The sequence below is a fragment of the Semicossyphus pulcher genome, unplaced genomic scaffold (genome assembly GCF_022749685.1).
Source record: "Semicossyphus pulcher isolate SPU_LCO1_2020_fin unplaced genomic scaffold, fSemPul1.0.p SCAF_9, whole genome shotgun sequence".
In the NCBI taxonomy this organism is placed as follows: domain Eukaryota; kingdom Metazoa; phylum Chordata; class Actinopteri; order Labriformes; family Labridae; genus Semicossyphus; species Semicossyphus pulcher.
This window is the reverse complement of record NW_027211770.1, coordinates 19108376-19133280: the sequence shown is the minus strand read 5'-3', so window position 1 is coordinate 19133280 and position 24905 is coordinate 19108376. Positions and strand designations below refer to the sequence as shown.

At 44.2% G+C, this 24905-nt stretch overlaps 1 protein-coding gene across 1 annotated transcript; it reads right to left on the bottom strand.

Annotated features, from left to right (window-relative positions):
- Window positions 1–667: 667 nt before the first annotated feature.
- Window positions 668–24905, bottom strand: chrnb2 (cholinergic receptor, nicotinic, beta 2). Its single transcript, XM_069655537.1, has 6 exons — window positions 24641–24905; window positions 11368–11513; window positions 10264–10308; window positions 8583–8692; window positions 4296–5424; window positions 668–3147 (listed from the first exon to the last, which is right to left on the bottom strand). The coding sequence occupies exons 1-6, from the start codon at window positions 24699–24701 to the stop codon at window positions 2995–2997; spliced, it is 1644 nt and encodes a 547-aa protein (XP_069511638.1). The 5' UTR covers window positions 24702–24905; the 3' UTR covers window positions 668–2994.

The window sequence follows — 24905 nt, the reverse complement described above, 5'->3', positions numbered from 1 at the left end:
GACTATTTTACTTATGGTTCGCAGTGTTTTATTAAAAGTAGCTCCTTCGTCCGTTAACAGTGAACACACCGTAAGCGCGTGCACACAACTAATGCAGCATCTTAGCTAGTAGGCATTGAACCTTAAACTTTAGAAAACTTAAAAAAGTGAGTTTATACATTTCGTAATTATTAAGCTGCTTATTTAAAGGAAATAATAACGCCCTTATCAATCAGGCACTGATTAATAAAAAGTGCCGTTATCGTTTAATACGTAGCAATGGCGTGTCTACCGTTCTCTTTACCGATAATACCTTTTTCAAAATAAAAGCATCAATGTTTTTAACGTAACTAAAAGGAAATGTATACAAAGCCTTGAAAAAGGTGCCTTCAAAATAAAAAAGGCAAAAACAACAAATTATTTAGGTCATTTACATGGTGTGTATTATAAGCAGGTTCCAACTGTACCTATGTTCCTGTTTTTCCAGCAGAATAATGAGAATGTGAAGTGACCTTGGCCGGGCCCTACACCCATGATTGTTTAACGAGGAAAAAAAGCACCGCAGGAGTGGTTGGGTATGTGTGTTTGTGTGTGAGTATATATAAAGGAAGCTAGCAGCCTCAATATTAGAAAGCCAGGAAACGTTTCTTTCTTCCGTTCCATCCTGTGCTGTAAGATTAATGGGAAGTTTGGGTGATACAGTAATCTACAGACCATACAGAGAAATAAAAACATGCCACGCAGACACACACTTTGGTTAATCTGAACCTACAACCTTTATTGGACTGGTTAAGGTGTGCACAGGAGCAGATTTGAGAGTCAGGAAGGAGAGGGTGAAAGATGGGAGGGAGAGGGGGGGAGCATAATGAGAGAGGAAGTGAGAGGAAAGGAAGGAGAGTGGAAAGGTCAAAGAGAGGGAAAAGAGTGGACAGCAGCACTTTTTTTGTCCGTGTGGAGCCGTGCAGCCTACAGTTTTCACAGGTCTCTGATAGGCTTTTTGCACTTGCTCGGGATCTGTTGGGGATCCCTCCTGGAAAACCCCGTCCTCCGGAGACAGAAAGAGAGAGAGAGTGTATGTGTGTGAGAGAGAGAGAGAAAGCTCCAGGTCCAGCACTGAGCCGAGCTGCAGGCCGCACGACCGTTAAAAGCCGGGGAAACATACAGCGAGTGACAGTGACTGAAGATTAGAGAGTTGTATTGTGGCTTTCCTCTACAGTAACAACACTAACAGTCTTTTGTCTCTGCCTATCCTGCTGCATCCCTCCTGACGATGTGTTTTTTGCTTGCTGTTGTCAGATTATCCGCTTTTTCAGTCCTCGGCTGCTACATAATCACAAAATCAAAAAACATAGGTCCTCTTAACTGTCACGTTTTACCTTCTCTTTCTGCGTCTGATTTGGCATCCGTGCCTTATCGCCTGATTCGACTGCCTCAGCGTCTGCGCTCTTGTCATTTCTCTCTCTTGTTCATTGAAAATTTAATTCACCTCTCTCCTCCCCTGCGTGCCAGAAAAAGGCCTTCTGCCTCTCGCTCGGTTGTCAGGGACCCTGGGAAGATTGTGGAAATGAGACATCTCAGCCAGTCCATGATGGAAAAGGAGAACTGCCATAATGAATAGGTGTTTGGAGAATGCGGGGAGTCGTTATTCTAATTGGACTAAATGTCAGAAACGTGTTTGTCCATGGAAGACGAGATAAAGGGCAGAGGATCGGAGAGAGACACAGAAGGGAGGGGGAGATGCACATACAGTATGCTCTTCTGCACATTGTATCTGACAGATGTGATAATGCATTAGGGCATGGGGCACGCATACACACACGCATACTTGTATACATATGCTCTGAACATTACATACTGAAATATGAAATTACATATTAATACACATAAACGCTTCAATTCCATGATAGGATTCCCATCTTTACATCAAAATAATTTGATTTACATGTTCAAACACTGCTCTTTGCTCCGTCTCAGCTGACCTCGAAACGCTCCTGTATCACAGCATGTCATACAGGAGGTCCTATTCGCCATCTTGGCTCAGATTCCTCAGTTTCTCTGGAGCTAAACTCATCTGACTGCAGACGAGCACTCCGGCACAGCGGGCTGCTGCTTTTGCTGCTCTCTACTTAATGTGCACAACTCTCTGAGCAAAAAACTGTCCATGCATAATCTATGACTTTATCCCCCTGACTTTCATCTAATAATGCAACCTGACTCTCTCTTTAACTCGACGCCCCTGCATGTATTTTCCACCGCAATCTGTTGCCTGTACACATTATGTGTTAGTGTGCGCATCACAGGCTGTGTAATACAGTTTTATATCACATTCTTGTTTAATCTATACAATCATACAACTCGCCATAGCCTCTCTATCAGTACCAGACCCTTGCATGAGCTAACACATAGAGAAATCTTAATAATATATTCCTAATGCTATACTGTGGTAAGCCGCTATGCTATGATAAAATATACTGAATCAGTTCACATAGTGGATCTCTGAAAAAATAAAAGAAATGTATAACAACCTTGATATGAACCTCCCCTCCCTTTCTGATTGGCTCACACTGACATCAGTCAATATCATGAATGAGTTGAAGGCGGGCATGTCACGTGTCTATCAAGCAGTCAGCTTCGAGCAGAAAAATTGGCTGGCGTGAGGTTCAACAAGGAGTGAATCAGAGCATCCCCGCTCCCTGATTGGCTGAAGAGGAGAGCAGGGCGGGACCTTTCCAGCAGAAAGGGGAGGTCAGTCCATTAAACATCTGGACAAAAAACTGCAGGTAAGAGTATGATGGTGTTTTCCTTTGTCGTCATACAAGAAAAACTGTTGTTCGTTGCAAAAAACGTTACTAGAAAGGTAATGGGCGTGATTGCTGTTCAGTTCCAGTTCTGGTTCCAGTCCAATAGACACGATAAAACCCAGACCAGCAGCCCCCCCTCCAACCGCCAACTTATGTCCTGCTGTGCTGATTGGTCGGGGAGCTGTCCGTCAGCGTGTTCGTGGCCTGGGAGTGGTCAGCCTGGCGAGCTGGTGATGGTCTTGACTGTGTAATTCTGGAAGAGCGGCTGCATGAACATGCCCATTGTGCCGAAGACGCACACAAACACAAAGATCCACAGGAAGAGGCGGTCGATCACCATGGCAACGTACTTCCAGTCCTCGCTCACCTGTGGACGAGGAGGGACAAAGGGAAGAGAAAGATTAAGGTGAGCTGAATCACAATGCCTCACATCCTCTCTGGTTCTCCGTCTATCTGTTCCTCCGGCTCTGAGGGTTAATGGAGGTGAAGGGTTAATGCGAGCGGAGACTCGTTCTGCCGCACAGCTCTGATGAGGTCTGACACGAGTCAAGGAGGAGCAGAAGGACGTGAGGGACGAGCGAGAGTGATGGAGGGCGCTGGGACGAGGGTGTGCTGACACTGTAACCCCTGCGATGATGACTTGGGGAGGAGGGGAGGAAGATCTGACGCGCGGCGCACTGTGCGGGGAGCGGGGAGGCTGTGCGTATGATGGACAGAATTATAGAGGATTGTTAATTCCCGTGTCAGTTTCTTTCATTCCAGGAGAGAAGGCTGATCTCCTAAGATGCCTTGAGGGAAAGCGATAAAACATGCCACCCTCACTCTGTCTCGGTTCTTCTTCTCTAGTTGTACTCGTTCTCTATGCTCACGTCATTCCGCTGCTATAATTACATGTCTGCGTTGAATATTCAGAGGGCCATGATTGCGTCACCACATCCGTCTCCTTTGCTCATGCTCTGCTGTAGTCCCCCATGCGTCTCAAACAGCAGACGTATACCGCTCTGCTGTAACGCTCACTATAACATGACATGACACTGAGAGGACAGACCTATGCTGCTTGTGATGCGCTTCATGGTGGGTAACATATGCACATAAGTTAACATGATTTATGCTGAGGTTTTATACACACGGAGACAAGATAATAATTCATTTTAACATGGAGACGAGCCAAAGCAGTACATTAGCAGGCTGGTATTATTGGGTGACATCTGTTTATCACAGATGCGTCTGTATTGAGAGCATGTTGGCAGGAAGATGTAGAGCAGTAAACAGCAGCATAAAGGATTTATTGGCAGCATCACCAGCCGGGAAATTTGACTGTCTCTATCCTTTTGACTCAAATAAAGTATCTGTGTTTAGTGCTAATTTAGTAAGCTAGTTAGTGTACGGCTTGGGTCTAAAAAGAACGCTGATGAAAGTGGTGCTGCAGGCAATAAAACCAAACCAGTTAACTAAAGCCATGAGTCTAGAGTCAGGTGAAAAAGAAAGGAAATGGTATCAAGACAAAATACTCACACTCTGATCATCGTCCTCGCTCTTCATGTGGTTTGCTATGAAGCGCACTCCCTCCACAGCCTCCTCAAAGCCCGGACAGGCTTGAGCCAGCAGGGCCTGAGTCAGAGCGGGGCCTCCTGACGCTTGCTTCCCCCGCGGCACATTTCCAGGCCCCCCATCCCGGCCCTCCCTCACCCTGTTCAGACCATCCATGGATCCCCCTCCTGCTCCTCCCAGATCCCCTCCGAACTGTTTAACCGACGCCCGGTTCACGTAGCAGGTGCAAGGGTCACTGTCCTCCTTGCCGAACACCCCCGTGGAGGTCCCCCCTCCGTTCCCGCCTGCACCGCCCAGCCCAAGCCCCACCATTAAGGCCCCGGCCTCCCCGCTACGCCCACCCTCCTTCTGTTCCTGGGCCCTCCTTCTTTGGCGTAGCCGCTGGCGCTCGCAGCTGTTTCTGGGCTGCCGCATGAAGAGCAACGCGGGGAGCTTGTTGAGGAAAACCAGCTTAACCCACGGGGGCATAGTGTGTGTGGTGGGCGAGCGGTGGTGCACGTTGAGCACGCACACGCTGGTGACGATGGAGAAAGTGACGAGGACCATGGTGAACATCAGGTACTTCCCCACCAGAGGAACATCGAGAGAAGTGGGCGGGACGATCTTAGAGATCAGCAGCAGGAACACAGTGAGCGCGAGCAGCACGGAGATGCAGAGCGTCATCTTCTCGCCGCAGTCAGACGGCAGGTAGAAGACCAGGATTGCAAGCGAGGTGATGAGCACGCAAGGGATGATGAGGTTGATGGTGTAAAAAAGAGGCTTCCTGCGGATGATGAAGTCATACGTGATGTCCACGTAGGCAGGGTCAGCCGGGTTCTCGTTTCGTCTGCCCGGCAGGGCGATGATGTCCCACTCCCCGCTGGGCGTGAAGTCGTCCATGCTGGCCACGTCAGCGCGGAGCACCAGGTCAATCTCGGTGCGATCGTAGGTCCAGGAGCGGAAGCGCAGCGTGCAGTTCTGCTGGTCGAAGGGGAAGTGCTTGACCTCGATCTTACAAGCTGACTTATAGATGGCTGGGGGCAGCCAGAAGATACTGCCATCGTAGGAGACCACGGCATTCGAGTAAAACGACACCTCGTACACCCCGTCAGCACTGAGAGACAGGGGGAGAGAGGAAGAGGGAGAGGAGGAGGACAAAAAAAGAGAGACAAAGGGTCAAAGACCTTAGTGTGAAGATTTCATTAAAATAACAATATTGTAAACAAGAAGTCTAATGAGAGGCCTTGTTTCCCCTGAGTCTAATGACTAACGAGACATGACGCATCTCATTATGCAATACTATTCATTACAACGCTTGAGGACACACACACACACACACACACACACACACACACACACACACACACACACACACACACACAGAAAAGTCAAGGTAATGAGAGTGAAGCTTTAAAGTATGTGAGGGCAGCAGGGTCGCAGACACCTGCTTCTACAAACACAAGGAACAGCGTGAGCACGAGGTCTAGACAGGAAGCGCAGCTCTCAGGTCACACCAGGTCGAGTTATACCGCTCAAACTAGACGCTCGGGTCAGAAGTCAGCTGACAACATTAAAGCTGTAGATTGAATTTCCACTTCACTCAAGATTTTGGCAAGAGAGCTAATTAATGACGGCTAATGCTGCGAGAGGTGAAGCTTTGACTGATTGACCCACCCGCTCTAAGAAACAGCTACTTTCCTCTTAATCTAGACACAAAATCAATCTGAAACTCGCATATTAGCCGCCCTGGTTCTGCTGTATCCACAGATAATCCTCCTGTTTGGGTGAGAGACAGGGGGTCAAAGCAGCTGAAAAAGACGTTGGTGATCTAGCTGGTCGACCTGGGGTTTGTGAGATTAACAGGATCATTTTATCTGGAGCTCAAGGGTCAGGGATCTTTGAATCTTTAGCGGAGTAAAGACACAGGCGGGGAAAGAGGAGAAGGCCAGGCAGACAGAAAGATCACTGTACCCTGATGAGCTGATTTACATACTGTAGGCTGACACTCCAGTTTCCATTACATTGGAACAAGTGGTCTGCAACATGCTGAGCTCCCTCAGACATGCAAATTCTAATTAAGAACAAACAGGAGAAATGTCTGTTTAACATGTGTAGAGCTTAGAGTTACATAACGTATTACAGTGGAACACATTTAATGCATTTAACAGATAATTGGATTATTGTACTTGGTCTATTTTGGCGTATTTTTTCCATAAAGTTGATTTGAACTCCCAAAGCTGCACTCAACAATAAAACATGAAACAGCCCAGCAGCCCTAAAAGTGATTACCATAACATTTGGTGTATAAGACGCACTTTTAATACATTTTTATCTAAAAAGTCTGCTGCATCCTGTATACTGGTGCGACCAATACACCAGTATCAAATGCAGAGAGAGCTATTTTATTGTGTTATGGTATTTTACCCAGAACATGGCGCTATAATCTAGCTAAAGCTTCGTCATGATCGCCAGTGCAGCCACCACCCTCACAACAATCAACGTCACCATAGGCTGAGCTCAACTACTGCAATGGTAACTAGCAGGATGGCAAACGCGACTTGTTGAAAACAGATGTAGGCTATAATTTGTGTGTGTTTTAAATGTGTTTCAAATTAAAATAGTGTTGATATAACTTGTAGACACGTTTTTATTAATAAATAGTGTTAGAAAACCTTTTCCCCTCTGGGATAGCCCCAAAAACAGACTGCGACTTTTATTCTCGATTTTACGGTAATTGGAATCTATACAACAGGAGCAGAATGTTAATAAAGGTGGGTCTTACATTATGACTTCCTCGGTGGTCCCGGTGTCAGAATCTAGTTTATAACTTCATTAAAGCTAGATTTATCTTATGCCATGCCATGGTGTATATTCCTATTCCTAACACTTCAAGAAGTGTTCAATAAAATTAGGGATGCATGATATTATCGGCACGTTATCGGTATCGGCCGATATTGGCTTAAAAATGAACTATCGGATATCGGCCAACACGGTGATATCTGCCGATATAATTAACCGATAAAATAATGGGCTGCTGCATACTTGATTAAATGCCCGACCTCGGCGCAATGTCCCCGGCGCGAAGAAGACCTGCGCGTCGCAGCGTGATGATGTCACCTGTGTCTACCTGCAGCATGAGAGAGTTAGAAGCCAAAATGTCAGTGGTGTGGAAGTTTTTCAAAGTGTCTGAAATAGATAGCAAAACTGATATTTGCAATGACTGCTCAGCTTCGGTGATGCGAGGAGGAGCCAAGGCAAAATCTCTCAACACTACAAACTTGATTAACCGTCTCAAGACCCGTCACCCCGACCGTTGTAACAAATACGATAAGGGTATCACCATTATACTGTACGCTAATTCCAATACAGTAGAGAGTTGATGATCTCTGCAATTAGGTGTGGGAAAAAAATATTGGTATCGGTAATCGGCTAAATGAGTTGTAAAATATCGGCATATCGGATATCGGCAAAAAATCCAATATCATGCAACCCTAAATAAAATCACTGCAAAGTTCCAGCATTAGAGTACTACTATTGGTTTCTGTTTGCACTGTACCTGATGGAAACCTGGAGGTGAAAGGGTGCACATAATGCACAAAGGGACAGGCTGTATAGGGAATCAATAAGGATGCAGCAGTGAATGTTTGCCCCTTGGGCCCCCTTATGGATTCATCCTGGCCTACACAACAGGCACAGCCTGTGGGCAGCAGAATCAGCTGCATATACTGGATGTCACTGATAAGAATATTAGAGTAAGGGATACTCTTAGAGATGAGAGAGTTGTAAATCAAGCATTTTTACATGCACGAAACATAAAAATCACATAATTGAAACAATCCCTCCAAAGAAAAAGAACTGTTGTGTTTGAAATGTTCATATGTGCAAGTGCAGCCGCACATCAACTGTACATGTATTTGTGCTGATCTATCTGCGTGTGTGTGGTGCAGATGACTCCATCTTTGAAGTGTCTCATGAGACTCGGAGGTACTGTAAAGTAACATAGCATGAGTGATGTGAGCAGATCACAGCAGACACATTCAGTCATGTGTGGCTGCCTGCATGTTTAATCTCTAGACTTTAATTGATGTTCTTATTCAAAGTGACTAACATGGTGGCAGCTGGATCAAGCCACCTGGGAGCTAGCTTTAAAACATTATTTGTTTAATATGAGCATTGTATGTGCTGTATTGTGCATGTTTATGAGCATGCATGCATGCATGGGCCCCTGTGTGTTTTCTGGGGAGAGGACAGCAAGCAGAGGGAGTGACTCACTTGTTGTAGAGAACCACGTCAGGCAGCCAGATGTGTTTTGAGGGCAGTCTGACCTTCATCATTCCATCAAACTCCTCGGGGACCCAAGTCAGACGATAGTCCTGCCACTCCTGAGGGCCAATAAAAAACAAAATGCTTAGTCACTCATCCGCCAATCACACAGTAGCAGGAAGGCATCTCAAGAGGGGACGGTCTGTCTCTCCGTCTGTCGTTCAGTTTGTGGTCAATATGACACATCGGGAGCCACGTTAGCCTGAGGAACATCCTGTGCTGTCTGTCCTTCTACACTTACATCATACTTTAACTACAAGCCACAGAGAGCCAGTGGAGCCTGCATATCAACCATGACCCTGAAGCATCTTTTAAAAAACACCCAGACACAATGCAATCATCATAATTAAAACTGCCTCTTGCAGTGAGTTGGTTCCTGTGTGTGTGTGTGTGTGTGTGTGTGTTCATGCGTGTCCTCTGTGTAACCTTTACTTAAAGGCAGCATTATCTTGTTCTCTATGCTGTGGGTCAGCTATTGACAGCTGCTCTGTCTTGCTCTCTATGTTATGGCCATGTTAGAGCTGTGCTGCACATGCCAACTGTGATGCATGATGGTCATTACAGCATATCTTGGCTCAGGACGGCTGTCCTTGGCTCCTCTCCTTGCCCATACAGAGGAATCTATAGAGCGCTGATGGCCATTCTACGCTCCGTTACATGTCATAAATCCTAAATTGCTCAGGTGCAAGTGTATTGATATGTGTGTGTGTCGATGCAAGACAGAAAACACACAAAGCTATAAACCATCCAATCAAAAATGCAGCATCCACGGTGGCGATGTTACGCAGGAAGAGAACTGTCATCTGTTGCGTATAGATCTAAATTTACATCTAAATTGAACATATGTCTGTTTAATTTGTTCTAACACCTGCTCTCTAAAGGAAGCACATATGTTCACGATGTGTGTAGGTGGATGCATTAGTATAGGCAGCGTGTGTAAAAAGGGCACACCTACATGTTCCACCATGTTACAGAGCTCAGCTGGAAGTGTATGATAAGCCAGTCATATAGAAAATGGTCACAGCCCAGTCAGAGTCACATTAATCACAGGTTATAAAAGGTGTCACGCAAAACCACAATCTGCCAAATGCCCCAAATGTAAATCAGGTGTTCAGTGTTTGTATAACATGCTTTAGGTATCATCAGTTACCTGTTTTTTTGGGTGTAAAGAAATCTTTCCAGCTCATACATTTCAACAACACTCTCATATTTCTCCCGTCAGATTTTGGGCGCTCGAGGACGTGTATTATTTGATGTCTCTCTCAGTGTCTGACACTTCACCAGTCATGTCACTTCTCAGAGCTGCCGCTCCACATGAGAGGAGGCTCTGCCAGCCGCAACCAGTGAAACATACGGAACACAGGGATGCATCTTTCCCCTCCAGTGACCACACCACTGCTCTGTATGTTACAGTATGGTCTACTGGTGTAATAACACTGTGGACCGTGATTATATAACCTAAAGCAGCACGCATATTTAATATATGTCATGACTGTCCCTTTTGGTATGTGTTTAATTTCCTCTGACATATTGTTCTGTCTGTATTTTAATAGCTCTGCCACTTTTCTCTGTGTTGCAGAAGGTTTACTATGTCCAGCACTAAGATGAGCAGAAGAGCAGGAAGTCTCACCTGTGTCAGCCAGACGTTGGTCGTCATCACCTGCTCTCTTTCATGCTGCAGAAAAAGAAGACATTCATTACAAACTGTATGATTAAAGGGGAACCTCAGTGATTCACTACAGCACTTCTACCACGTTGAATAATGTGGCTGACATTTGTGTTTTTAAATGGCATAAAAGTTTAGCCAAAGAATTTCGTCCCCACAGGCTCAAAGCTCCAAAAACACTGGATCCTACACTGCAGTGTCTTTCATTCGACCCTAAGAGCGCCTGGTTTTGAAGCTACACATCCACAGGTTGTAAAGCTATCTGCATTTAAAAAGCAGATCTTGAAGATAGACTTTGACTTTCTTTGTCTCTTTGACAGTTTGTCACTAGTATTAAAGAAAAAAACTATATGCCCAATATTCATGAGACTTGGAGGAAGGGTGTAGCGTCGGCCAAGGATGAACCTATTCAATTTTGAATTGGATCCGGATCTGACTCATAAACAAACAATAAAAGCAGAGCTGACTCACCGACAAGTTTCCTCCTTGTGAATATAAATTTTTTTTGTAGACACAGTTTTGTCATATCAAGCTGCCAGTCTTTCCTGCTCAGATACTTAACATACATGTGAAATACTTCCACACAGCTGAGATAATAAAGCTTCAGCGCAACATTAACCTATTTTGACAGTTCTTGTTTGGTAGATTTGCATATCATGGAAGACTGGACCGTTGGCCTTTGCACAGCTCTCCGCTCTCCGAGTGCACTTCTAGTTAAAATGTGGTATAATCAGATCTAAACATTTCTTGCACCACTGCTTTTTGTCTGCTTTTAAGAACAAAATGCTCTGAATAGACTTCCATGAATCTTGAACAGCTCCGGCCTTGAGGCAAGGACTAAATGATGAACAGACTGACTTGAGCTTTCTTGGGATTTACATCATTAGACAGCTTTATTTTCAGGCTTTAACCATGAGACCCGAATACAAATCATTTATGCAGGGTCAAAAAACACTATATTGTACATAAGTGGATTTTTTTCACCTCACAAACCCCTCCAACATGTAAATACTACTTTGAGTTTCCTCCCCATGCTATTAGTGCACACACATTCAAACCCACACTCACCACACTGATGAGTTGGGCCAGCGACACCATCAGCTGCACAGTCACCAGCTCGGAGCCGTTAGTCGCAGGACGGATCAGTTTGTTGTAGTGGGCCGGGTTTAGGAGATGCTCCACCAACCGCTCCTCTGTGTCTGCCCCGAGGCCGCCTGTAACAAGAACACATTACCATCATCATCATCTGCCTCTGTGGTGAGACAAAATGTCGCAGCCATCTGTGTCTCTCTTGGTATTTTTAAACACTTTTATTTTATCGGATATGTGATTTAAAAAAATTATACAAGAGCAGGAAAACTGTGTTTGGATACTGCCCTTACAACGACTGTATGTGCCCTCACGTTTAGCACTGAGCGCCGACAATGTAGCCAGCGGCGGGAGGGAGGAGGGGCTAGTAAAGTTCTAAGCAACCTCCCCCCCAGTAATTTTGTGTTAAAGATAAAATCTCGAAGATTTTCATTTAAAGAAATGTCTGTTAAGTCACTATCTATCGCCGAATAAGGTAACACAATGGTGATTGAGCCTATGGCCCACTGATGAAAGCCTTTGCATTTGCAGTATTACAGGCTGGGTGTCGTTGGTGACACTTGCAATAAAATATCACAAGCGGTGCCCAGTTAGTGACGCATTTTCCATCACCCAGCAGTGGTTGGGCCCCTAGAGTGGGTAGGCGGAGCTAAGCGGCTGCTTTTCCGGTCCGAGTAAACTACTATGGCTGAACAAACAAAGAAAAGATTGATGACGAGAGATACAACTTCAAAAATAAGTGAAAAGCCAAAAGAAAAAGAAATTTGACACTCAGATGAAGGCAAAAAGTCTGAAAAGGAAAGCCACAATCAGCGAAGAAAATCAAGTTACAAGAGTGCCAACCATAGATGTCAGGTTATCTGGGAAGTGTACTCCTGCAATTGCCGTTTATGCCATAAGGTGCCGCCAAAGAGAACAAAACTGAAATCTTTGAGATTATCACTTTATATTTTTGCAATAAATACTGTTATATATATACATACATATTGACAAATGATGTGGCTTCTATTTATATTTAAATATATATATTTATAACTAAATATAACCATATTTTTTTATTTACGTAATGACGTTGCAGTGTCGTAATTGTTGATGACCGTTGACCTTAGCTTCTTTTGCAATTTGACTAGTGGGTTCATACCTTGTGAATGAATAGGTGGAACAACATAAACAAACGCGACTCTAAAAGTTTGTTGTCCAAGAGTTACTACTAGTGTCGAATCAATATGGTTAAATATAGAAAGTTCAGCTTACTATGAACCACGTTACTATTGTTATCCTTAACGAGGGAAAGTTGAAGCTATCGCTGGCGATTATCACAGATGTCTAATTCCAGCATTGAGGATGACACCGCGGTGGACCTGTTGTGTTGCCAAAGATCAAGGATAATGAGAACTCCGAGGAGGGAGGTGAAGAAGAGGACTGTCTGAACGAGCTGCATTGAAACTGTAAGTTAGCGTCGTGTGCTCAAATGTAGCTACTTCGGTCAAGTGATGTGTGGTGCATCGGGCTAACGTTAGCTACAGCTAGCGAGCAGCTGCTAGCTAGCAGGAGTTGTATCGGGCTGTTTCCATAGTAACGTTTAGATTACCTTGCTTAACCATATATAACTCTGAGGAGTGCTTGTAAATCCACAAATACTATAGATACTGGTGACTGCTAACTGGCATTTCAATTACATAACCGGAATGATTGTATCTCTGTAGAAATATAACGTTTGATTGTTTGTTTTGTCATAAACTATTAGCACCTGCTACAGACTATCCAGCCCCGTAGCGCCACCCATCATAAATCCCCTGCACTGCTACTGATCCATGTGTATTGAAAATGTAAAGTCTTGAACCATGGCATTACTCACCGCTGCCGGCTGGAGCACGTCAGCACGGCTCGATACACACTACTTACAAGATGTGACATCATAGGAATGAGTCAACTAGTCTGGATGTCTCTATCGCTATCCTTTCTGTCTCCATCACTCTCTTCGTGCCTCCCTTATGTCTCTCTTTATTCTCCTCTGCTGTGTTGCACTTCTCCCCAACTGCCAGTCTTTTATAGCTTTGGGTTATTTTCACTCCATCTCACAATGTCTCTCCCCTGTCCCCTCCCTCCCTCCCTCCCTCCATCTGTAGCAGACTGTAGTTTTAACCGTGTGAGTGTTCCGAGTTTGGGCAGAGCTGTCACAACACCACACAGAGGAGGGGAGGAGTTTTACTGAGACACACGATGTCCTGCACCTCCTTCTCCTGCTATTCACTCCCTGCCTCTCTGGCATCAGCTGGCTCCTGTGCTGCATCTTTTCCCTCGCGCTGTTCCCTCACATTTTCCCCCAGAAGATAAACACAGGCTGCCTGCTCACTGTTACCCCGGTACCAATGTTGTCATATTTAAATCTACTAAGGTTCAACCCCTTGAGCTTTATCCTTCTGTCTGTTACAGTCTTGGTCTGAACAAACACGACTATAACAGACTATAAAAATACATTTATAAATGGAGAAAAATCAAAACAATATAAAATACCATGCCCCATACAACTCCTGTTACACCTTTTATTACCCCCTTTAACATGCATCACCTGCATGAAACTAACAGGATCTGAATTAACAAGTACTAGACCAAATACTATTTGATCTATAGTTGAGCATTGAGTCATTTATCAAGAAAAAAATCCTAGTTCCAGTTACACAAATGTAAGGTTTAGCTTTTTTTCCTGCTTATAATCATTTAAAATGGAATATCAGGGGATTGGTGTGCTCATCAGTCATCAAACAAAACAAGCAATTTGAACTGAAGACATCATTTTAGGATTAAGGACATTGCGCTGCCAGGAGGAGAAAAAGAACAAGGTGGTAGTATCTCAGTCTGAAGGCACTCAGGGGGCTGCAGGGTGGCCAGTTCAAGACCGGCATGGATCAGGCTGTTAGCTGGAGGTGCCATTGAGCACTCTGAGGTACATATAGCTCCTGTGTGTGTGCATGTGTACTTGTGTATGCTTCAACTGGTGTGTAAGTTAAACATAAAATAACAAAATAAAAAATAATGTTTATCCCAGAGAGGACAGGTTGACTATGATAGATAAAAATCGTCAACTGATTCGAAATGTTATCATCCGATGAATCGGTAGTGAAAGTAATGCTAAGTTGCAGCCCTATCAGTTGCTCGGAGAAATAAAATGCATGAGCTTCAAATGACATTAAGGGTTTATATAAGATATGTAAATGTAAATGCATCATAAAGAAGAACAGGTGTATTGGAGATATGCACAAATGATGGATATTGTTTCATTAGTAATGTAAAAAAAATGCACAGGAAATGTTGTACCTTTTCTCTGCATGTCTGTATGTGCGCGTCTCTGACCTCTCTGACACTCTGTCCTCCCCCTCTATTCCTCCCTTGATCTCCTCCTCCCCCCCTCCCTCTGCCCTGTAGCTGCTGTGCTCACTGAGCAGGAATGATAGCCTCTGCCTCTGGATCAATGAAGACTCTATTCATGCCCCGTAAACTAAACACGCAAGTCCTCACTCCCCCCCCCCCCCCCCCCCTTTTTTAAATCTCCCGCACCTTCCTGCGTCCCATCTCTTCCGTTTCATTTTCTTTTACACTTTCTTTAATGCATCTCTCCATCATCTGCACCGGCACATATTTCCTCCTCACTCCCCTGACTGTCTCCATCTCTCTCTCCTTCCTGTTATCTCCATCTCCCCGTCGCTGACAGCCACTGTCCATTTATTGCTGCTTCCCTCGCTAATCCAACATCATCAATACGCTTCCTGTCAGCACATGCGTGTAGCACTCTGCTTGTTTATTGTGCACGACCGATGGTTTGCTTTTTATGAGCATATGTGTGCGTGTGTCTTATTGTGAGCACATATTCGTGAGGGAAATAAGCATTGCTGTCTGTGTCTGTGCCATATGAGTAATGTATATTATTCCCAGAAGCACAAAGCAATAACACGGAGACAGAAAGCTAATACAGTTCACTTAAACAATGATGACGCAGAAAAACATTACATTTCCACCAGCGTCATTCGTCATGTAAATTCATGCTTTCCATGTTTAAAAATAGAAAGATGAGGACATAAAACTGGTGCTAAATCGCCAAAATGTAGTTTAATTATCAGTTTTTCTTCTTTCAAAGCACAGTGCAAGTGTGTAGGATTATATTTGCTTTATATCTTATATTTATATTTAGCAACTTGAATCAGCAAAAATATGAAAAAGAGGATTTGTTTGCAACGTCTTTGCAACTAACTTTCCGCCTTATAACAGGCTCGAGCTGATTCACTTCGTTTCTGTATCCTCAAATCGTTTGAGTAGCGACATCAGGAGAAATAGTGTGTTTTTAAAAATCAAACAGTAAATTAAAGCTCACTACGGAAAAGATGATTAAGACCCACTTCTACAAGGAGCCAAAACAAAGCCCAAGGCCAAACTGATGTAACACAACTATCGTGTTACAACATTTTAATTCAGACATCATCTGCTTCAGCCTCTGCTCGTTTCTTCCTCTGAGGTTAAGATGATATGTAAAAAAATGTGACAAATACCAACAGGCCATGGAACAAGTGTGTAGCTCTGACTACACTACTATACTCTGTCTTATCATCGTGAAATGGACTGAGCATTTTAAATATATTTACAGCACATACTAGAATAATATTGCACATGTATCCTGCTACATGTATGTTCATGCAAATCCAAAGAGATTGAAATATAACATTTAGCATTTTCCACTGTGAAGAAACAATAGTGCACTCTTGGGTACATTTCCACCCTCTTTCAGTCTCTGTATTTTCTGCTTATTTTTAGTTCAACTCAAATAGTTGCATGCACGGCTGAGGATGAAAGTCTAGACTAATATTTTATGGCACTGAGACAAATTAGAAACCAAAACAGAGCGCGTTTCTTTCTATTCTGGTTTGTCTCATCTCAGGAACAAGACTGCAAAAAAAAACCCATCCACACACTCCCCCCTGATCAGTGCACAAACATGTTGACCCGGTTGCTCATCTGCAGCACTTACTAACGCTTCTAAACAAAGACTGATCTCTCTCTGTGGCTGCCTCCACATACGACGCTCTGTCACGCCAAAGGCCGAGCTGAGTGGTTGTAATGTTGCTGGTAGCTCGGGTTGTATTCCGGTTGTTTTCCAGTGCAAATATTGCAAACTTAATGTGACACTATGAATATTTCAGCAGGGCTCCCCATTAGACTCTGCAGCGAGGGAAGTTACGCACATGCAAACACACAGACGTCAGTGACACAGCGCAGGAGCAGACGGGGTGTTCGGTGTGGGAATGCTTCACAGCTACATCCGTGCGCAAGTTTACCTAAAAAACTGTTTAAAGACACTTATTTGATCACATCAAGTCATCAATCGTTAGATTTAACGACACGTGTTGTTTCCGATGTGCAAAGCTACTTAGAGGCCAGAGTCCACACACGCCGTAAAGACAAATGTGGAGAAAATGAGGACGAAGCGAGGGCTAAATTAAATTATCTCGCTAAGACTATTACAGTGATGATCTCTATTTATACAGCTCAGTCAAATGAGAAAAGGTTGGAGGGAAAGAAGGGTCCTCTCTGCGCTCTGCCAAAGAGGCTTTTTGGCTGCTGCGGGGACCTTTTATGCTGAAATATTCTTAAATCAATAATGGAGAGATCCATTGATCTACTGGCAACACCCAATTGGCTGTGTAGTGCCCATAGAACTGAGATATTAATATTGATCGGTCATTCAGCCGCAATATCACAGCACTTCAAAAACAAAGCCGTCCCACTGTGGACGAACTGCACTCCTCAGTCCAATTCAGCAAAGTCCACAGTCGAGATTTTGCTGTTTTGATTCCTGATAATGATGAAGAGCCCAACAACCTTCACAACACTCCACTCCGTGTGCATCTACTTTACTACTTTACTTTATTCTTTCTGGTGTCATAACAATAATACTAAGTCTTATACAAATGCTGTTAATATGTGATGTAAACTTCATCGCACTGCTCCTGTATTTGCGAAAAATTAAAGACAAGCATACAACGAAAACACACAAAAATGAAGAGCCGATAATATCCACAAATACACAGGACAATGAATGAAGAAACAAGATGAGGAGTTGAGTTGCAAAGATCAAAACATGTAGGAGCCAAATTGCAGGTTATGATGTTCATCTAGTCAGCATGCAATAATTTAATTTAATATGAAACCAGTAATTTACATGGTTGATTGATTGAAAAGGGTTTGAAAGGAATATTTACATCACGTACAGTATTTACAGATTTATTTAGTTACAGTTTTTATTTGCAGTCATTTAATAAGTGATTCATTGCTGACATTTATAATAAACTTGTAGGTAGGAGTCTAAATGAACAGTTAACCTTTGACAAAGTGTATTTTTATACGAATGAAGGTAATGTAGAAATGTAGAATCTGTAGGCAGGGACGTGGACTTTAGGGGTGGCAAGTGTTCTGGTTTCCGTTTGTACTACGCTTGTAGTCCGAGTATTGACCAATCACGTATCAGCAGACGTCTGCGATGTGACATTTCGGCAAAGCTAAGACACGTTAATTAAAGTAAATCACAAGAAAAAAGGTTTATTTTTCTGTAAACAATGCAGCACGCAGAAAAGTAAATCTAGACTGGAAGTTGTTTATCGCTAACTGCTTGCTACATGCCAGACATGTTCACTGTTGTCCCCTGAGATAATGTCGTTGTGGAAAACAACATTTTTCAGAGTGTACTGTAAGATGTGAGTTTTTATAAATCCGCTTTTTATAGGCTAAAACCAGATGGCCCACTTGCACTCAATTAAGACGAATGTTAGAGCTGAAACAAGTTCATCAATGGATGAGTCGACCATAACAAAACCATTTTAATGATTGAGTAATGAATGAGTCATCTTTAAAGTCTCAGTTAAACATGCAAAACATTTGCTGGTTCCAGCTCTTTAAAATATGAATATTTACTGCTTTTATCTATTTTATATTACAAGTTGGGTTTGGGAGAAAACAGAAAGACATTTATAGACCAACAATAAATCAATCAATTAAAAGAGTAGTCTGTGAATTAAAAATGCACAGAAATGTAGTTACAGCTATAATAAATATTAAGACGTATGCAGAATCAATGATAAAAGATCACCTGGATAACTGCAAAACTGCTTGACATATCTTAAATGTTTATGAAGTTATTATAACAGGTTTGGGAACAGGAACACGCCTCCCTCACTAACTCCATCACCTGTGTCTCGTTAGCTCTCACACCTGTGCCTCCCTAATGCAATTACCTGTGCGCACACATAAGGCTGCCTTAACCCCTTCTCTCCAGTTTTCAAAACCCTCCCCCTCCAACCCCATTCCTCTCCTCTCTCCTATCTCAACACAAGGAACCACTGGGGGATGATGAATGCGAAAGCGCATCAAGACGTGCCCCCACCCTGAACCACCGGGTTCCTAACGGCTCCAGTTAACTCGACCCCATTCGACCCCCTCTCATCCTACCTTACCTCTACCCCCTCTCATCCCACCTTACCTCTTACACCATCTCATTCCACCTTAACTCGACCCCCTCTCATCTTACCTTACCTCTACCCCCTCTCATCCTTCCTTACCTCAACCCCCTCTCATCCTTCCTTACCTCGGCCCCCTCTCCATCCATCCATCCATTATCTTCCGCTTATCCGGCGCTGGGTTTAGTGGCAGCAGGCTAAGCAAGGTGACCCAGGCGTCCCTCTCCCCAGCAACATTTCCCAGTTCCTCCTGGGGGATTCCGAGGCATTCACAGGCCATACGGGATATATGATCCCTCCAGCGAGCTCTGGGTCTGCCCCTGGGTCTCCTCCCAGTTGGATGTGCCCGGAAAACCTCCAAAGGAAGGCGTCCAGGAGGCATCCTAATCAGATGCCCAAACCACCTCAACTGGCTCCTTTCGATGCAAAGGAGTAGCGGCTCCACTCTGACCTCCCCTCGGATGTCCGAGCTCCTTGCCCTACCTCTAAGGCCGAGCCCATACACCCGCTGGGGGACACTCATTTCGGCCGGTTGTATCCGCAATCTCATTCTTTCGGTCACTACCCAAAGCTCATAACCATAGGTGAGGGTTAGAACATAGATCGACTGGTAAATCGAAAACTGCTCAGCTCCCTCTTCACCGCAACAGTCAGGTACAACACCTGCATTATCGCTGATGCTGCACCTGCCTGTCAATCTCACGATCCATTTTGCCCTCACTCATGAGCAAGACCCCGAGATACTTAAACTCCTTCGCTTGAGGCAGAGACTCACTCCCCATCCGGAGGGATCAATCCACCGTATTCCCACAGAGAACCATGGCCTCAGACTTGGAGGTGCTGACTCTCATCCCAACTGCTTCACACTCGGCTGCAAAACCACCCTAGTGCCTGCTGGAGGTCCCAGCTTGATGAAGCGAAAAGGACAACATCTTCTGCAAACAGCAGAGATAAAATTCTGAGGTCCGCAAACTGGAAACCCTCCTCCCCCTGGCTGCGCCTTGGGATCCTGTCCCCTAAAATCACAAACGGAATCGGTGACAAGAGACAACCCTGGCAGAGGCCGACACACACCGGGAACATGTCTGACTCTGCGCCAAGGATGCGGACACAGCTCTCACTTTGGTTATACAGAGGCTACTCGTAGCTACAGCCCAGGTACCCCATACTCCCACAGCACCCCCCACAAGACCCCCAGCGGGACACAATCGTAGGCCTTCTCCAAGTCCACAAAACACATGTAGACTGGATGAGCAAACTCCCATGTCCCCCCAAGCAGCCCTGCAAGGGTAAAGAGTTGGTCCACTGTTCCACGGCCAGGCCCCCTCTCATCCTACCTTACCTCGAGCCCCTCTTATCCTACATTACCTTGACCCCCTCTCATCCTTCCTTACCTCGACCCCCTCTCATCCTTCCTTACCTCGGCTCCCTCTCATCCTACCTTTCCTCGACCCCCTCTCATCCAACTTTACATCGACCCTCTAGCATATTCCAAATAAAATACCTTTGTAATTTACAATGGCATGATCTTGTTAGTGACTTCTAGTGTAAACAATTCACCATTAAAAAATACAGATTAACTTCTATGGCTTGAACCTTTTAAAGGTCTTTTCTTTATTCTGGTCAATATCTAAGTTTCAAATTATGCTAATATAATACAATCCTTTATATAATGCAGTCCAAAAGACAGGCATCTTAGGTTTTAACATTGTAAACTGTCAAATAAGGGGGACGTGTTACAAAAGTATCTACAGTAAAAACGCTACACTGTGAGAAGCAATTGTATGACGAACATAAAGTAGAGTTTATTTATATTATTTACAGCCCAAGCAGCTCGTCTGTTGGATAAAAGGCAGTCTGGCTTTCTCACCATACTGGTGCATATTTCAGGAAATGCAATAAAATACATCATTTGAACTGCATAATGCCTGTCATAACAGCTATTATTTGAGCTATTATTTGGACAGCCATAAATCCTGAGGCCGTGTTATCACCAGGTCGATGCCTGCTGCAGCCTGAGAATAATATGTGTGCATGCTGTCTGACAGCAACACATGGATCTTTGTCTCATTTAGGCTGGTCTTATCTTGCAGAAAAAGTATTTTTTTCGGCCTCTGCAAAAGCATTTCTTTTTGCTGATTTTCCCTTTTTTTGTACTTTTTCAGGCGAGCGTACTTGTAGATGTTAGATTATTTCTACAGCAACCATGAGATAAAGCGTTATCTATCCGACATGTTATCACCAGAGGAAGCTTTGCGTTATCTGGAGTACAATTCTTCGTCCACCCGCAGCAGAGCAACATGAGCACAGCCTTGCCTCAATTTAAATCAACCTTTTTCTTTTTATATATATATATATTCTTGGACAAAGTGAGAATTAAAACTCTAAACTTTCCAAACGTCTCTTATCTGCCTCTTCTTCTTAAGTTTCTATTAAACCTCTGTGCTCTCCCTCTGCTTCCCTGTAATCTCCAGGGCCACACACTGCTGCTGTGCGCTGCTGCTGCTACTACTGCTGCTAAACACACACGCACAATCCTGCACAAATCACACATGAGAGCACGGTGTTTAACACACGGAATCACACACGTTCTCACATACAAACGCAAGGCCTCTGCTGCGCGTTTGTAATCGCAGATGCAGCCAAATTTCCGCCGCCGATCTGATACTGTTGCTGCTACTGCTGTGCGTTGGGATCCGGTCCAAAGCGATAGAGGCGGGAGAAAAGAGAGAGTGAGTGAGATAGAGACAGAAAGTGACAGGGAGAGAGAGAGACAAAAGGAGGGCTGTTGTAGTGTGCAGGTTGAGATGCTGCAGAGATCAGCGGGCTGGAACGGTGCAGCAGAAAAGTGATGACAGGCCAAACCGACTAAGTAGAACTTTCTAGACTGTGGTACTGCCGGGGAAATGGTTAGTTGATATTCAGTAAGTGCATGGACAAACATTATGCACACACACATGCAAAGAGATGCGCACAACACGTCTGCTTTAAGGTGAAGCTGCTGTAAAACTAACCCGGCTGCTCTTTTACGTCCTTGCCTGATGAGACTATTGCGTACTGTGCTCCATATCCAGTAACCCCTGCATCAGGTCAGCGCAGCACCACAGACCTGTTTATTATGCATGGCCTGCAGGGGAAATGACAAGAGGCATCCTCGTCACACAGGAGGAGGGCCACATCCTCACGGCACAGGCCGAGACAGGTGGTGAAATGTCCTTGAACGTCCTTGCGCGACCACTGAATTTCAGACTCCTTTTGTGCATGCTTGTGTCTAAAGCGTTATGTAAGAAAAGCGTTGGTTTAAAGTTACGACTTTTCTCCTCCTAACTCCATCGCAGACATTTTAGTGTGTGAGTGTTTGTGCGTGAAAAAGATGCATAACAAATGTCTCTTCTCTTCCACTGCTCTAATATGAGAATGTGATATGAAGAGGTGCCAACATGAGCTAATGTGAACAAATGTGCACGCCTGAGAACATAACCTAATCTGATGCTGTCTTTTCCAACTACGTGTTTAACAATTATGTGTTTTTTTAGCATCTTTGTGGGGAATCTCTGAAAGGTGTCATCACAAGCTGATGCTCCAGGTGTGTGCGCGCGGCCACTGTGAGCATTTCTTCAAACGTGTGTGTGTGTTTGGATCGAGTTTTTAAAGTCTCCGAGGATGATGCTAATCAGATTTTCTCCCTTAAGGGAAGATGACTCATTAGTACTCCACTGCTTGAGAATCTCCTTAAAGTAACGTCTCATGTTGGCAGCGTTTTCTCTTTTAGCGAACGTACCCCTGTTTGAACTCGGGAATTATCAACCGACAAAACTGAACGCTCGGGGGGAAGCAAATATTATGCTGCAAGTTTAGAGCGTCATAAACAAGACACTTTCTTGTCACATTTGATATTCTGTCAACTCAGAATCAGGTTTATTGCCAAGTAGGTTTTCACAAACAAGGAATTTGCCTCAGTATAGTAGTAGTGCATACAAATAAACATGGTGAGGTGATATGAAGGAAAAATAAAAAGCAAGTACTGCAAGTCGACAAACATGAATAGACAATTTTAATAATATCTTTTTAAAGTTTTATTTATACAGAGACCTTTAAACTATTTTACTATATAAATTTTAGTCGTGCACACTTTATATTTTTAATGCATTTACATTCTTTCGTGAGTATTATGTTCTTTTATCTGCCTTCTATTGAAGTATTGCATGTTTCCTTTGTGTGTGCGCCTGTGTGTGGAGATGATGCTGACATGATAAATAGCAGGTTAGTAGAGGTCAAAGCATTTGATCCGTCGCTGTAGATTGCTTCTGGATGTATTGTGATGATGTGTGCGATGTAGAAATCTCCGTCTGTGTGTGTAAGTGTGACAGAGAAGGCAGGAGCATGTTGTCGCCATGGGTGATGATGAACAGTTAGTCAATGCAAGGCAGATGGCCAGGCGCGTGTGTGTGTGTGGATGGAGGTATGTGTGTGTGTGTGTGTGTATAAGGCTACACAGGCAGTGACAAACAGTCTTTTTGCTTGGAGGCAGTGAGCTGGCCTCTGCTCTGTCACTACTATGGCTTGGCTGAAAATATTAAAGCAGCTTTGATTCAACCAATCAGCTGATGTGTTTCTTCCTCTCCGCTCGAGGCAAACTCTCACTGAGTGGAAATTAACACCGAATTAGAGCCAACTTAAGGAGGTAAAATGTGCCCAAACTCCCTAATAGCTTCACACTTAGCACTTACCCCATTTGCTTCGGATGCACTGCAGAAAACACTGGCGTAAATAAGACTTATCTACTTAATGCGTGTCCTCCAAGAAGACAAAAAGACTATTTGTCAGTGTAAGCTGTTACAAAGAAGCAGAAGGTTTTTCCTGCACTGCTGCATGACACATCATTTGTCCTCCGATGACAGGATGTTGAAGTTGTTTTAGCTCAACGTGCCTCTCATTAACCTGCCCACTCGATGCAGGACCTCAGTGTTAATGAGGGAGAGAGAGAGAGAGGGAGGGGGAGGGGGACAAGTGGGTGATAAATAACATAATTTCTTCCATTCTCTACCCCTCTCTCTCTTTCGCTTTAATGTATATTTAGAGAGAAAAGGATACATTACGTCTTGTAGAGGTAAGTTAATGTTATGTAGATTACATGTTCATTGATAAAGACTTCTTTATACCTGCTGTATGTGTTTTAGCAGGGAGCTAATAATTGTTAAGCTAATTAGCAGCGATGTGAATGCTTTACACGTCTTCAAAATTAGCCATATTCTATTTAACGTGTTGCCGAAGTTACAAAAAAAACCCAAATGAATCAGTCACAAGCCCATCCTACAATAATGTTATTGTGGTTCAACACCACATGTGGTCATATTTAATAGTAAAGGCTCTAAACGCACCATATTGAGAACAACACAGGCTCTAAATTAAAGGAAGGTTTTTAATGCTCATCATGCTAGCTCGTGCATTTGTTTCTACATTATGCGCGTGTATAGGAGTGGGTAATATTTCTCCACTACACCATTCCGTCGCGCGCGCTGCTGTTATGAGAAAGATGGTGACACAGCAATGAAAGAGTCATTTTCTCCACCTCTGCCTCTCCTCAGCATCCAACCACTCCTTTTGTTTTACTCGCTCGTTACTTTGAAGAAGCCCTTTTAGATACTGCTCTAACGCTCGGTGAGGTGTCTTCTTGTGGCCATATAAAGGTGACAACGCACGCACACAACAGCGCGTCGATGGAGCCATTACACGGATAAGTTACTCACCTCCTACAATGGCGAGGAGAGCCAGGAGCAGCAGCAGCAGCGGCGGCCAGCCGTCCATCATCTTACCGAGCCCGAAAGGTGTTCACCGAGACGGAGAGGCCACCCCAAGCACACCCGCAGTGTTCCACCTCCTCCTTCTCCTCACGACCCAAACACTCCCTTCAGTCTCTACCTGGCATGGTGACGTCAGGGCTCTCCGTCAAGTCCACACTTCTTCTTCGCCCGAAAAAGACGGGGGGAAATATTAGATTTCTCTGCGGGGGGA

Bases quoted from the DNA above. Each gene is read 5' to 3' on its own strand.
- chrnb2 (XM_069655537.1), bottom strand. From the start codon at position 24,701: ATGATGGACGGCTGGCCGCCGCTGCTGCTGCTGCTCCTGGCTCTCCTC. The intron at 11,514-24,640 runs GTGAGTAACTTA...TTCTTGTTACAG, and splicing joins TCTCCTCGCCATTGTAGGAG to GCGGCCTCGGGGCAGACACA. The intron at 8,693-10,263 runs GTGAGACTTCCT...ATTGGCCCTCAG, and splicing joins CCAACGTCTGGCTGACACAG to GAGTGGCAGGACTATCGTCT.